The 15,024-nt window shown below is 33.7% G+C and overlaps 2 protein-coding genes across 2 annotated transcripts in view; one reads left to right on the top strand and one right to left on the bottom strand.

Annotated features, from left to right (window-relative positions):
- Positions 1–15,024, top strand: part of LOC141387156 (transmembrane protein 186) — a 126,021-nt gene that overhangs the window by 45,503 nt on the left and 65,494 nt on the right. The window lies entirely within an intron of this gene.
- Positions 11,945–13,650, bottom strand: LOC141404990 (guanine nucleotide-binding protein subunit beta-like protein 1). Its single transcript, XM_073988883.1, has 2 exons — positions 12,685–13,650; positions 11,945–12,624 (listed from the first exon to the last, which is right to left on the bottom strand). The coding sequence occupies exons 1-2, from the start codon at positions 13,355–13,357 to the stop codon at positions 12,305–12,307; spliced, it is 993 nt and encodes a 330-aa protein (XP_073844984.1). The 5' UTR covers positions 13,358–13,650; the 3' UTR covers positions 11,945–12,304.

The raw sequence follows: 15,024 nt of genomic DNA, 5'->3' as shown, positions 1-15,024 counted from the left end.
TTTCCGTGCCCGAGATTTGCATCTGTCCATAGGAGAAAGTTTTAAATCCCCGGCCGAAGGTCGGATATTTAGAGAAAATGTATGACTTATAAGAAAATTTTGTTGTTCATAGAAAAAGTCTTAAACCCCCGGCCGAAGACCGTCAATTTATATTAAAATATATAAATATGATATTATAATCCTTAAGCTTTTCAATAGTACACATATTACCATTATCCGTTCAAAAATAGCGAAAGGAAATTTCGGAACTTCAGAGGCTCATATCTCGAGAAGTATGGATTTCCGGACTTCCGCAATAAATGCTATACATATTTGTGATCAGGGTGACGTGACCTACCTGTGAAAAAAAAGTTGGTCCCGATAAGAGCTGAATGAAAACAAACATTTTTTATGGCCGATCCGAATCCAGTCCAAACATTCAACTTATGCCAAAATAGAATCTGAAGTTCGCACGTAAACCGCCTCACCTTGCCTTGTTACTGACGCCTCTGATGCCTTTCTACTCAGTCTCTCCACGAATAAATAAAGAAAAATTTGTATTGACTTACCCATCGTAACGAAGAAAAGTATTCATTATAGGTATTTTTGTAAGCGTAATGTCCTTTTTTCGTCGATCTCATTGTCATTTCACCAATACAGATTTTATTCACTTAAATTCTACAATTAAACGTTTACAAGGAAGAAACACCGAAAACAATAACAAAAGTAAATTAATTAAATAATATTTTAGTAATTTTTCACCTTGGAAATATTAAACACTCTTTGTTTTTCACCAATATTTAAATTCAACGTGCAAAACTGAACTCTGTTCAAAAGAAAAACTCAAAGTCGCAGAATTAACAAATTGCAAGTTGACGCACGCCGTTGGTTAAGAAACGTCGTGGCTATGTACAATTAAAGCTTTGTTCCTTTATGGTTACATTTCACCATATGCTTTTTCACATGTATCTTGTCACTTTCGGTATTCTAATATATGGTCTGTTCCTTTATTTTTGAAAATGGTAAAACCGGCAAAAGTAGTATAAGTTGTAAACTGCTCCCATATGAATTGTATTGTGCCTGAAGTAAAGGAACGCTTTTCGAGTAAAAAGTGGTAAAACTGGAAAATTCTTGCACGTAAAGGAACACAGCTATACAGACCAGCTGATGTCATACATGTGAAAAAGCATATGTAATAAAGCCATTATGCCGCCATCAGACCATCTGCTTTTTCACATGTATGAATCAGCTGTTCTGTATATTAGTATACCCAAAGTGACAACATACATATGAAAAAGCAGATGGTCTGATGGCCGGCTTAAGGCCTACGTACATAAGCTGCCTCGCCTGGTTGCCTTGCTTGCTTCTGATAAAAGAATAAAAGAAGAAGAACGGAAAAATGGTAGGTCTGGTTGCAATGTCAAAAAGAAACATAAAAAAATCAATTTTCGTATTTTATTTCACAGTTTTTAATTTAGTTTTGTCAGCATTTGACTTTTTCTTCTGTTTTACGTCCATTTTTTTCTTCGTTGTGAAATAATCGTCAAACAAAAGTCGAAAAATCAGGGGCTGGATTCTTGTTCTATGAAAATTTGAAATGAAAAATATTTCCTTTATAATTTTTTTCATTTGACAGTTTTTTTCCTTTGTCCCGGTCTACACTAGCGTGAATTTCATTAAAACATTTCATGAAATTAGGTGTTCTTAAATTGAACTCCCCACTGCAGTAAATTTACGTTTTAACTCTACTATGGACGTCGATCTAGAGACGCATAATTTCATATCAAAATTTCAGTGAAATTACTGTAGTTTGGACCGGGACTTTATAAATGTTTTCATTTCACATTTTCATAGAAACAGAATTGAGCCACAGTTCTACCATTTTTTACCTGCAAAAATTTGTCGGGTAGCCTGTGGTAGAAGAGAAAGGCATAGGTACTCTCTCCTCTCTCACTCTCTTAAAAATTGCTGCCAGTTTTACCACTTTTTGGGGTTAACGAACGCTTTGCAGGTTAAAAACGGTAAAAATGGTAACCTCAGGTTAGTAAAGGAACACAGCTTAAATTACCTACTTTGTTCCGAGCCACACTACAGTGATTTCACTGAAATTTTGACACGAAATTATGCGTCTCTAGACCGAGTTCCATAGTAGGCTAAAATCATAAAAATGCTGTAGTGGGGAATTCGAGCTAAGAATTCCTAATTTCATGAAATTTTTAATGAAATTCATACTAGTGTGAACCGGGACTTACTTTTTGGGGCAAATATAATATGCCATTTAGATATGACACCATTAGCCGGATTTAGCCCATTATCAGGTTTTATTTGCTAAATCCAGCCGAAATCTACCAGATTTTCCATACAAAAATAAATCCTCCTATTGAGTGGATTTGTTTTAAATCTGGCATAAATCCTCGTATACAACCCTGTCTTTTGCAACATGTTGCTAGAAAATACAAAAAGTTGCAAGCAGGCACAAGAAACAAGGTAGATGCATCGGTGAATTGCTACACTAAAAATAATTTAAAATGTAAAAATTTGTAAACAAGGCGGAAAAATTAAATTTGTTTTGATGTACAAACTTGATTTTAATCAACCAAGACTAATATTTACGATGTCTAAACGATAAAATAATTCGTTTATTTATTTTAAATGGGCAAACTGCGATAAAATAATTCTTTATTTGCTCTTTTGTTAGCATTAGTAGCATAATGTGCTAACATTTTCAGTATTAAACAATAAATTTGTAATTTGACGTATGTTTTTTGAGACGAATTCAATTTAAAAAAAAACTTTTGACGTTTCGAATTCGTTCAGATGGGCTGATGCATCTACCTTGGTAATTGTGCTATAAACAAAAATCAGCTGACTGCCATTTTAATCCTCCAAAATGTATATCTAAATGCAATGAGATTTGTACTGGATTTATTAAATCCAGTCGAGGATTTATGGCTAGTCTAAATGAGCTATAAAAGGAAAATAAAAGCTGTGTTCCTTTACTTACCTGAGGTTACCATTTTTAACCTGCAAAGCGTTCCTTAACCCCAAAAAGTGGTAAAACTGGCAGCAATTTTTAATAGAGTGAGAGAGAAGAGAGAGCGCGAATGCCTTTCTCTTCTACCACAGGCTACCAGACAAATTTCTGGTAGAACTGGTTTTCGACATTTGTTTGACGATTATTTCACAATGAAGAAAAAAATGAACGAAAAACAGAAGAAAAAGGCGAACGCTAACAAAACAAAATTAAAAACGGTGAAATAAATGAAGAAATTTGAATTGTTATGTTTCTTTTTGGCATTGCTACCAGATCCAGCATTTTTTCGTTCCTTTACTTTTCTGGTAAAAATGTTCATGAGAGATCAATTTTGACAGTTTTCTCTTTTACCACTTTTATCCATGATACAATAAGAAGGTAGCATTATCAGCCCAGCTGATGGTAACATAATGTGTCAATTGCATTGAATTTATGTCAAATTTTGACATCTTATGTTACCAAAAACGGCAGTTGCTGCTACCTTCTTATTGTATCATGCTTTTACCATAAAAAAGTAAAGAACAACCATGGTACAATAATACAGGTAGCATTATCATGCCAGCTGATGGTAACACAATATGTCAAGTGCATTGAATTGAAGTCAAATTTTGACATCTTATGTTACCAACAATTGCTGATGCGGCTACCTGTGTATTTGTACCATGAGAACAACAACAACCTCACAGGCCACTGTGTTGATGTTCTTTTCAACTCACAGAATTCGATGATTTCGTAGTTGATACGTGCTGACATGTTGCAAAATATACTGATTTTGGTGTTTCTTTTTCCCGGGCCACACTACAGTAATTTCACGGAAATTTTGATATGAAATTATGCGCCTCTAGATCGACGTCCATAGTAGCGTAAAATCATAAAATTGCTGTAATGGGGAATTCGATTTAAGAACACCTAATTTCATGAAATTTTTTAATGAAATTCATTTCAAAAACTGAGAAGCCAATTGATGATTCCCTTCGCCGGGATGAAATCATGATATTGGTAGCGATCAGTAAAATGTTGCAACACTGTCAGTTCGTTTTGAAAAACATTAGTCTCTGTAATAGAGAAAGTAATGATGAAGTTTAAGCCATTGGGGATAACACTTCAGACTTAAAATCAATCAAAAGTAAATTAACAAAGCTAAATTGTTTTTGTGTCTAATACGTAGTTTATACTTGCATTTAAAACAGGTGTTTTAGGAATTTACGTCAATTATTTGACAAATATTCTATCGAATTGGCAACTTAAGGGTTGTTTACACCATCTATCAATGTCGTATGAGATGTCAAATTTTCTACCTGCGAATGTTGTACACATAGTGTGACCACTATGAAAATTTGCATCTATCAAAATGATTTGGCAACTCATATGTAAATTTTTCATTTAGGGAGCGCTCTATTTGATACGGCATTCTCGTATGTAAACATAAATTTACCAGCTGTTTTCTGGCATTCCCAAAAAAAAAATTGAAAAACAAAATCTTTTAAAAAAGAAAATGGAAAGTTATGTATATTTAAATATATAAAAAAGTAAATAAAGGGTGTTTATAATGTTATTTTCAGATCGATTGGTCGAAAGGGGCAGTGTTGGAAATTATTGCTTTGTGGCAAAAAATGAATGCCTCTATAACCCCAAAAACCTATTCCACCACAACAAACATGCTAGATATTCATTTTCCTTCAACCAAAATTAAAAATTTGCGCAAATTTGTAACTCAACAATAAATGTAAACAATGACAAAAACGGCTGTTTTTATATTTATAGGTTATGTCATACGAAAATAACACTTGTAGGTATGAACGCACAAATTGAAAGTTGTATGGATGACGTCAATTTTGACAAACATAGAGAATGTCGAATGGGTGAAAGAAATAACAGCTCATATGACATTGATAGATGGTGTAAACAGCCCTTTAAATGACGTATGTTCTATAATACATGTTATGGTTATATTACACCATATGCTTTTTACCTGTATGTTGTCACTTTGCTAAAAGCCTTTTTAGATTAGCCCATTATATAGCTCTGTTCCAGAACTAAAAAGTTTTTACAATTTTTACCACTTTTACACATTTTGCGTTCCCGTACACAAAATTTATATGAAAATCGTTTACGACTTTTACAACTTTTACGACTTTTACCACTTTATAAAGTATGGGAACAGGCCATATGATTTCATTTTACGAAATCCTAGAAATAAATGAAGTTTATTTACATTTGCTTTTTGCGTCATTTGTTTACATATACACACGCACCAATAACACATACACACGCACACAATCACACAATCACACAACACACGTACACACTTTAACTACTCTTTTGGGTATGAAACGCTTAAAATGTAAAGGAACACAAATATACATAAACAGGCTATAAAGTGGCATTACATCTAATGGCTATATTACACCATATGTTTTTTCACATGTATGACATCAGCTGGTCTGTATATTATATGCTTTTTACATTAGCACAAAAATGAGGTTTTAAGGTAGAAACACAATGAAATACGCCGCTTTATCACGCTCGGTTTCATGTAAAAGACTAAAAGTCAAGTACTAATTCAAATGAATTAGGCAGTATTTGAATTAGGCAGTACTTGACCTTTAATCTTTTACATGAAACTCAGCGTGAAAAAAACGGCGTATTTCATTCTGTTCACACCTTTAGAGCTGTTGCGTCATTTATTTGCTAAAACAGGCAACATTTTTTGTCATTTATCATACAAAAAACTAATTCAAATTAAGGAATTTTTAATGCAAATTAACTCTGCCATCTATCTAGGGTATAGACTGCGGTAAAAGGAAAGGTCATTTTTTTCGCTCTTAAAAATTGCTTTCATTTTTACTACTCTTTGGGGTATGGAACGCTTAAAATGGTAATCTCAGCCATGTAAAGGAACACAAATATACATAAACAGGCTATAATGCGGCATTACATCTAATGGCTATATTACACCATATGTTTTTTCACATGTATGACATCAGCTGGTCTGTATATTATATGCTTTTTACATTAGCACAAAAATGAGGTTTTAAGGTAGAAACACAATGAAATACGCCGCTTTATCACGCTCGGTTTCATGTAAAAGACTAAAAGTCAAGTACTAATTCAAATGAATTAGGCAGTATTTGAATTAGGCAGTACTTGACCTTTAATCTTTTACATGAAACTCAGCGTGAAAAAAACGGCGTATTTCATTCTGTTCACACCTTTAGAGCTGTTGCGTCATTATACCCTCCACCATAGGATGGGGGTATATTAAGTTTGTCACTACGTTTGTAACTACTCGAAATATTCATTGTAGACCCCACAAAGTATATATATTCTTGATCAGCGTGCAATTCTACATCGATATAGCCATGTCCGTCCGTCTGTCCGTCTGTGGAAATCACTCTAGCGTCCGAACGGATTGACGTAGGTTGATGAAATTTTGGGAAAATATGTTATATTTACGTAGGACTTTTGGTATTGAAAGCGGGCTATGTAGGTCCACGCTTTCGTATAGCCCCCATACAAAATGACGCGTGACGCGTCGTTGTTTTAAGGAATTTTTAAGATATTTGGCCCATTTTACCACCGAATTGGTTGTAATTTGGTACTTTGTGTCTCCAGAGGCCAAAAAATATTCCTACCAAAGCTGGGTTATATAGGTCCACGTTTTGGTATAGCCCCCATATAAGACCCCATATAAAGTACGCGTCATTTTAATATATTTTGAATGTATTAGACCCATTTGACCACAGAATTGGTTGTAATTTGGTATATTGTGTCTTCAGAGGCCAGAAAACATTCCTACTAAAGTTGGGTTATATAGGTCCACGTTTTGATATAGGCCCCACATAAGGCCCCTTATAAAGTACGCGTCATTTTAATATATTTTGAATGTATTAGACCCATTTAACCAAAGAATCGGTTGTAACTTTGTATTTTGTGTTTCCAGAGGCTAAGAAACATTTCTACCATAAAACATTTATATAGGTCCACGTGTTGATATAGCCCCCATAATACAATATCTCCCGATTTTCGTTATTTTGAACGTCTTATCCTCATTATCACACCGAGATGGCTGAAATTTGGTATTTAGTCTTCTTTAGGCGTATAAAACTTTCCCCCAGAAATTTGTATAGGTATAGGTCCACGCCATCATATAGCCCCCATAGAACGGTACCTTCCGAATTTCGGTATTTTGAAGGTTGTGGCCACATTAATCCACCGAAATGGCTGAAATTTGTGGTGGAGGGTATAAAAAGTTCGGCCCGACCGAACTTAACGCTTTTCTTACTTGTTTATTTGCTAAAACAGGCAACATTTTTTGTCATTTATCATACAAAAAACTAATTCAAATTAAGGAATTTTTAATGCAAATTAATTCTGCCATCTATCTAGGGTATAGACTGCGGTAAAAGGAAAGGTAATTTTTTTCGCTCTTAAAAATTGCTTTCATTTTTACTACTCTTTGGGGTATGGAACGCTTAAAATGGTAATCTCAGCCATGTAAAGGAATGTTTTATTTACATTCGGCGTCTTTTCGTGATTTCGAAGGCGTTTCGTGATTTCGCGCGGAATCATGCAAAATTTATCATGATTTCGCTGAAATCATCTCATTTCGTGATTTCAGCGAAATCAACATCGAAATCACAGTACACATGATATACAACCTTGCTTTTGCCTAAAAAAGTACCAAAAGTTGCAACACTTTTCACGTATCACAATAAACAAGGTAGATGTGCGAATTGCTGAAACAACAAATTTTAGTATCAAAATTTGTAAACAATGTGAAAAACTATTAAATAACTTTGTTACAATGCTATTTTTCATTGTGTTCCCGTACTTTTTTAATGGTATTTTTAGAAAATAGATCTAATTGTAAAAAATTTCTCCCCCATACAAATTTCCTAAAAAATACGGAAACGGAAAAATGACAGACATTGCAAAAACTCCAGCAGAAATGTCAAAATCAACGTATCAGCTATAATATTAGATACCAATGAACATATGAACATGCTTGCTGCTAGTTTCTAATAGGCCAAAATTGTATGGCTGAAAACAGGAGAAGAGGGTGTTATTCGGCGCTATTTTTGTTTAAAGAGAAGTGCAAGTCTTGCTAGATTTCGGAGTACGGGAACGCATTTTTAGCACTTAACGGGAAAACTACTGCATGTACTAATATTTTGTAGGTTCTGAGCACAACTTTTATCTATCGAAATTTATTATTATGATGTCTCAACTATAAAATCATTATTTATTTATTTTTTATTTTTTGGTACTATACACAATTGATATGATATATAGATAATTTTACGATATTTTTTTAAATAAAGTTGTAAAGATCTGTATTGTCGAATATTTTTGATGTTTAATTCAATTTACAACAACTTGTTTTGAAAATTCATGTTCAATCAGCTGCGCATATGCATCTACCTTGATCATTGTGATATGTTTGAAATCAACAAAAAATAAGTGTAAACACCGGGGTGTATTTCAGGATTTCGTGAAATCCAATGGATTTTGGAGCGCAAGTGTAAACTTGGCAGAACACAAATATACATAAACAGGCTATAATGCGGCATTACATCTAATGGCTATATTACACCATATGTTTTTTTCACATGTATGACATCAACTGGTCTGTATATTATACGCTTTTTACATTAGCACAAAAATGAGTTTTTAGAGCTGTTGCGTCATTTATTTGCTAAAACAGGCAACATTTTTTGTCACTTACCATAAAAAAATAAATGACGATAGCTACGTCATTTATTCTAAACAAGGAAGTTGTTCCTTTACTTTTTAATTCTAAAAGTGGTAAAAGAGAAAACTGTCAAAATTGCTTCATTGTGAAACAATCGTCAAACAAATGTCGAAAAACCGGTTCTACCATTTTTTACCTGTAGAAATTTGTGTGGTAGCCTGTGGTAGAAGAGAAAGGCATGTGTGCTCTCTTACTCTCTTAAAAATTGCTGCCAGTTTTACCACTTTTTGGGTTAAAGGAACGCTTTGCTGCTTAAAAATGGTAGCAAATGGTAGAAATTAGAGTTGGGTAATCTAGTTCCTAGTTCCTTGTACTAGTTCCAAAACGTATGAGTAACATCATGAAATATAACGTGTGCTGTTAAGTATACGCAGTTTGTTCAAAGAAAAATTGTGGGCCATTGGAACTGCGAAGTGAACTATATAGTTCCATATAGTTCCTTTGGCACAACTCTAGTAGAAATGGTAACTTCAGCTAAGTAAAGGCCGCGGCACATACGGTCCGTTGTGAGACGCGTTGCGCGTTGAAAACAACAACCATATGAAAAATGTGTAATTGATGCCAAGTTTATTCTTTAAGTTTTCATGTGGTTGTTGTAACGCGACGCTCAACGCGCCGTATGTGCAGAGGCCTTAAAGCCCTCGGCACATACGGTCCGTTTAGTGACACGTTGGGACACGCGTTGTCCCAAAACAGTTCAATTATGTTTAATGGCCCTGGCGCATACGGTGCGTTGAGTGTCGCGTTACAACAACCACATGAAAATTTCGAGAACAAACTTGGCATCACTTACACATTTTTCATGTGGTTGTTGTATTTAACACGCGACGCGACTCACAACGGACCGTATGTGCCGGGGCCATAACTATAATGCGTCAGCCATATTGTTGTTTTTCAAAAAACTTGGCTTCACTTACACTTTTTTCATGTGGTTGTTGTAGTGCAAAGCTCATTTGCCCCAAAAAGTAATGGCAACCCTGTAATTTAATTGTACATAGCCACGACGTTTCTTAACCAACGGCGTGCGTCAACTTGCAGTTTGTTAATTCTGCGACTTTGAGTTTTTCTTGTGAACAGAGTCAGTTTTGCACGTTCAATTTAAATATTGGTGAAAAACGAAGATTGTTTAATTTTTCCAAGGTTAAAAATGACTAAAATAGTATTTAATTAATGTCCTTTCTTATTGTTTTTGTCCTTGTAAACGTTTAATTGTAGAATTTAAGTGAATAAAATCTGTATTGGTGAAATGACAATGAAATCGACGAAAAAAGGACATTACAATTACAAAAATACCTATAATGAATACTTTTCTTTTGTTGCGATGGGTAAGTCAATATTTTTCTTTATTTATTCGTGGAGAGGCTGAGTAAAAAGGCATCAGAGGCGTCAGTAACAAGGCAAGGTGAGGCGGTTTACGTGCGAACTTCAGATTCTATTTTGGCATAAGTTGAATGTTTGGACTGGATTCGGATTGGTCATAAAAAATGTTTGTTTTCATTCAGCTCTGGGAACTTCCTTTACCGACCCACTGAAGTAAATTATGAAAAAATTACCACAGATAGTGCTTTTTGTCTCGATTCAAATGATGTATTGCTTTGTTGCGGAAATGTATACTTCGCGAGATATGGGCCTCCAAAGTTCCACAATGGTCCTAGTCTAAAATTTTGGCAAATTATATATTTTTCTCTAAATAGCCGGCCTTCGGATTTAAGACTTTCTCCTATGGACAGGTACAAATCTCGGGATCGGGAACAAAATTTTCTTTAAAATTTAATATTTTTGAAGGCCTATATCTCGGGAAGTGTACATACCCTTCAAAAAAATAATACATCGTTGAAATCAGTATAAACATAATTATTTGTGGTAATTTTTTCATAATTTTCTGCGGTGGTTTGCCAACATTTTATACAAGGGCCTTGGTGGAACTTTGGAGGCCCATATCTCGGGAAGTAACAGGGAATTTTCGGAACTTCAGAGGCCCATATCTTGGGAAGTTTAGAGAGAGAGGTATATGGTAACCGTAACCCTTTGCCTTTCAACGCCATCTCTCACCTACAAACTGACAATTGCCTAATGTAGATATGGAATTACCTATATTACCATGTTGTCTATTCTTTGTTCGGGAAAATAAGTAATGGGGAAATAAGTAATTTATTCATAGTTATATAAATTACTTATTTCCCCATACAAAATTCGGTGAGCGAAAAACGATTTTTCAACGTTGTTCGAGTAGAAATACTCTCTGAACGACGAATAAATATGGCCCATCTCTAACAAATGAGAGAATTTATCGAAAAAATAAATTATGACATGTCTAAATTCAAAAATTAATTACTAATTTTTACTACGATAACATTTTTTCCTTTGTGTTTTCGTAAAAAATAGTAAAAATTAGTAGATTCTTGCAGTACTGGAACAGACCATAGATTTTTAAGCTCAAAAAATATTTTTTTATAAAAAGAATTATTTATCCTAGTTTATTTTAAAATAATTACTTTCTATTTATTTCATTTTTATATTATATTTTATATAAACATATTTTTTGATACTAACTCATTAGATTTGTAGATGGAATAAGGGAAGACTATATCCCAATATAATTATTTTTCTTTCGATTTGTTAATTGGTTTTACAAAAGATAATTATGGCAAAATTAATAAATAAAAAGAAATAAAACTCGTTTAAAATACGAAGACATTTTAATTTGTATGTTATTAAAAAGGCAGCACTTATTCTTTAAAAATTGTAGGCAAAATAAATTGTCCATGTATTTACAGTAATCCGTAGCCAATGTTGTTGTTTTTTTTGCAAAGAAAATTATAATGGTTGGATCATTAGTCATTTTATGTTTTAAAAGGGAACAATACACTGTCCATTTTTGTCCATTTTAAAAATTACAAAACCAAAACTTCTTTAAGAATTAGTTTTTTCTGCGTCGAAACCTATATATTTTGGGAATGTATTTTCTATATTAATTGCTGACGGATTTGCTCATTTCCTAGTACCACTTTCAATATTGTGGAGCTGTGGGTGTAACGCTGCAGGTAATTTCCTCGAGAACAATATTCAACGACTCTGAAATTTATAAATAAATTTCAACTCCACTTATGCCAAGTGGGTTGGCCTCCAACAGCATCATTAATAAGCCAAATAATTGATTATATTTTTAACAGACATTTTCAGGAGAGAAAAAAGGGAAAAAATGTAAAATTTTATTTTTGTTTTTAATAAAAAAATACAATTATTTTGCATTCGACTTAAAAATATATAAAAAATCCTTAGGATATTAATTACAATCATACAGTATATAATATATTTTTGAATTGTTTGTGCAACATTACGCTGTATGTAGTTGTGCAGCACATTAACAACAACAAAAAATATATCTATACAAACTATTTTTTATATAATAAAAAAAATATGTATTTTAAAATGAGGTAAGCTATAGAATAGATAATTTACGAGTTTATAACATATCTATCAGACAGACAGACATATGTATCTATCAGACACTATAAGGTCATCATTCATTGCATTCAATTGTATAAATTCCACAGAGAAATTTGACTATCCATACCGGCCACAGCCATTATGGGTGCTTTCCACATTGCCACCGGTCCACTTGAATAGGCAATATCCATTATGGCACCTGATTTATGTTCTGTTAGTACTGCCAAAGGCCTGAGACTTTTCCATGAGAATATTCTTACCCGACCATCCCAACCACCTGTACAGAAAACTTTGTTATCCTGGCGTATGCGTATGCAATTAAGACCCGGGTTTTTGAGGGCAATATCGGAGGAACGTTGAAATCTCATGATTTTTCGTTGATAGGAAAATGTTGATATTTTATCGCCTAAAAGAAAAATTGAATAATTATTTATTATCCATATCAAAATAAAAGAATGTAACTAACCTGGACCACCAGCAATTCCCCTATTAGTATGTGGATCATAATCTACTGCCATCGGATCTGCATCCAGTTGGGCAATGTCAATAATCATACCTGAACTAAGATCCCATGTCAAAAAATGACCACTCTCATAACCGGCCAAACAAAACAACTGCGAAGCATGTTCAAAAGGTTTCAAACAATTCAATGTTCCCAATTTATTGGCGCCGGTCAGGTGTGTTTCATCAGGTACTAACATTTGTACGGAATTCTCTGGATCACTTGTGTGCAAAACACCAATAGTATTTTCATCACAGGGATAAAACAACAAAGGATCATCCTGACAATTGCTGTTGTTGTACAACACAGAACGACAATAGCCGGTATAATTCGCAGGTAAAACAATTTGACGTTTATATCCAGTATTTGTCATTTGCCATAGTGTAATGGTACCACCTTTCTCTTGTGATATCAGCAGTTCATCGTCGGTATGATGTAGGGCAGTGATTGGTTGCTGATGACCACCACCAATTTCAAAGTGTAAACTGGAGCGGTTTGTCGAAAGGTCCCACAGGAATATTTTGCCTTTTGTTGTTCCCGCCAGTAGACGCTCATTACGATGGAAGCACAAAGAATTGACGGGACCCATTTCAGCACATCGCAAGGTGAAAACGGGATCGGGAGGTAGCACGGCCATGTTTTTTGGAAAATATTTACTGTGTTTTTAAAGGAAATTAGCAAATTGAAGAACAGTGCTAGAGGTGGCAAGAAATCGATGGCACTATCGATTGTTTCGATTCTTTACCAGACAAAGCATGGTATACAATAATCATGGTAGATGTATCGACGAATTGCTACAACAAAAAATACATATCTAAAATGTCAAAATTTTGGTCTGTTCCAGAACTGCAAGAATCTACTAATTTTTACTATTTTTTCCGATAACATAAAGGAAAAAATGTTATCGTAGTAAAAAATAGTAGCTTCTTGCAGGTTCTGGAACAGAGCACAAATGTCAAATGCATTTGGTCTGCTCCAGAACTGCAAGAATATACTATTTTTTCGATAACTTAAAGGAAAAATTGTTATCGTAGTAAAATGTTGTAGATTCTTGCTGATTCTGGAACAGCGATATTATTGTGAATCAATGCGCATTTAATAGGTTAAGTCGAACTTCGATTATGCGTAAACCTCCATTATGTGTGTTCGTTTACTCAAAATTTATACAAATTTTTACTGGATGTTGTTCGTTTACTCTACAGTACAATGCAAAAGACCTTAGTCGATTACAAGAAGTTACTGGACTTGTACAAATTTGTACAAATGATTGAGTAAACGAACACACCTATTGATTCATTTTTGAAGTTATTCTTGTTTTTTTTCCCTTATTTTATAATGAAAAGTATGTAATAATATTTGGGTAGGAATTATTAAAATGTTGAGCGCCGAACATATGTTATTGTTTACATAAAACATATGAGCTTTGTTCCTTTACTTTAATACTAATAGTAGCAAAAGAGAAAACTGCCAAAATTGCTCTCACGTAAAAAGTTTTGCACAAAAGTAAAGGAACGGAAAAATAGTAGATCTTGGAGCGATGTCAAAAAAACATGCCTGCTTAATAAATAATAACAAACAAAATAAATGTCACTGTTTTTTATTTTTATATCATTGGTTTAATTTTTTTTATTTTTTTTATTATTTTTACTTATTTTATTTCTTTTTATTTTGCTTTGACAATGCACGCTGTTTTCTTTTTTCGTTTGCCTTAATTGTCAAATAAATGTCAAATCAGCAGTTTGACAGACTTTCCACTTTTTACACCACCAAATTTGTTAAGGAGAAAGTTGTAAAAGAGGAAGCCATTTTGGCATGCTTTCTCCTAAATTTTGCTTCAAGTTTTACTACTTTTTGGGGTTAAGGAACGCTTTGTCCCGGTCCATACTAGCGTGAATTTCATTAAAAAATTTCATGAAATTGGGTGTTATTAAGTCGAAATCCCCACTACAGCAATTTTACTTTACTATGGAGGTCGATCTAGATACGCATAATTTCATGCAATTTTTTCAATGAAATCACTCTAGTGTGGACCGGGACTTTCCGAGTTAAAAATGGTTAATGTGGTGAAACTTTAAGAAACTTTAACGTAAAGGAACAAAGCTAGGGCTGACGACGGCGTAATCAAATGTTTTATATGTGTTATCAACGCCCAACGTAAATCGACAACGACGGACAACACGAAACTTCAAAACAAAAGTGGGATGTGTTTAGGGCTTAAAACTTTGCGAATTCTTAAAAATAAAACATTTTTAAAATTAAAATAATTAAATAAAACTGTAAACAAACAAGCACCTCCACAATAAA

This window comes from Musca autumnalis, unplaced genomic scaffold (genome assembly GCF_047663935.1).
Source record: "Musca autumnalis isolate F117 unplaced genomic scaffold, ASM4766393v1 scaffold_5, whole genome shotgun sequence".
Classification (NCBI taxonomy): domain Eukaryota; kingdom Metazoa; phylum Arthropoda; class Insecta; order Diptera; family Muscidae; genus Musca; species Musca autumnalis.
The sequence above is the reverse complement of the archived record's forward strand: the minus strand, read 5'-3'. Positions and strand labels throughout refer to the sequence as shown.

What these genes read in the sequence shown, in the direction of transcription:
- LOC141404990 (XM_073988883.1), bottom strand. Translation starts at nt 13,357, where the DNA reads ATGGCCGTGCTACCTCCCGATCCCGTTTTCACCTTGCGATGTGCTGAA. An exon ending in GGGAATTGCTGGTGGTCCAG is followed by an intron (nt 12,625 to 12,684) that starts GTTAGTTACATT and finishes TTTTTCTTTTAG; the next exon opens with GCGATAAAATATCAACATTT.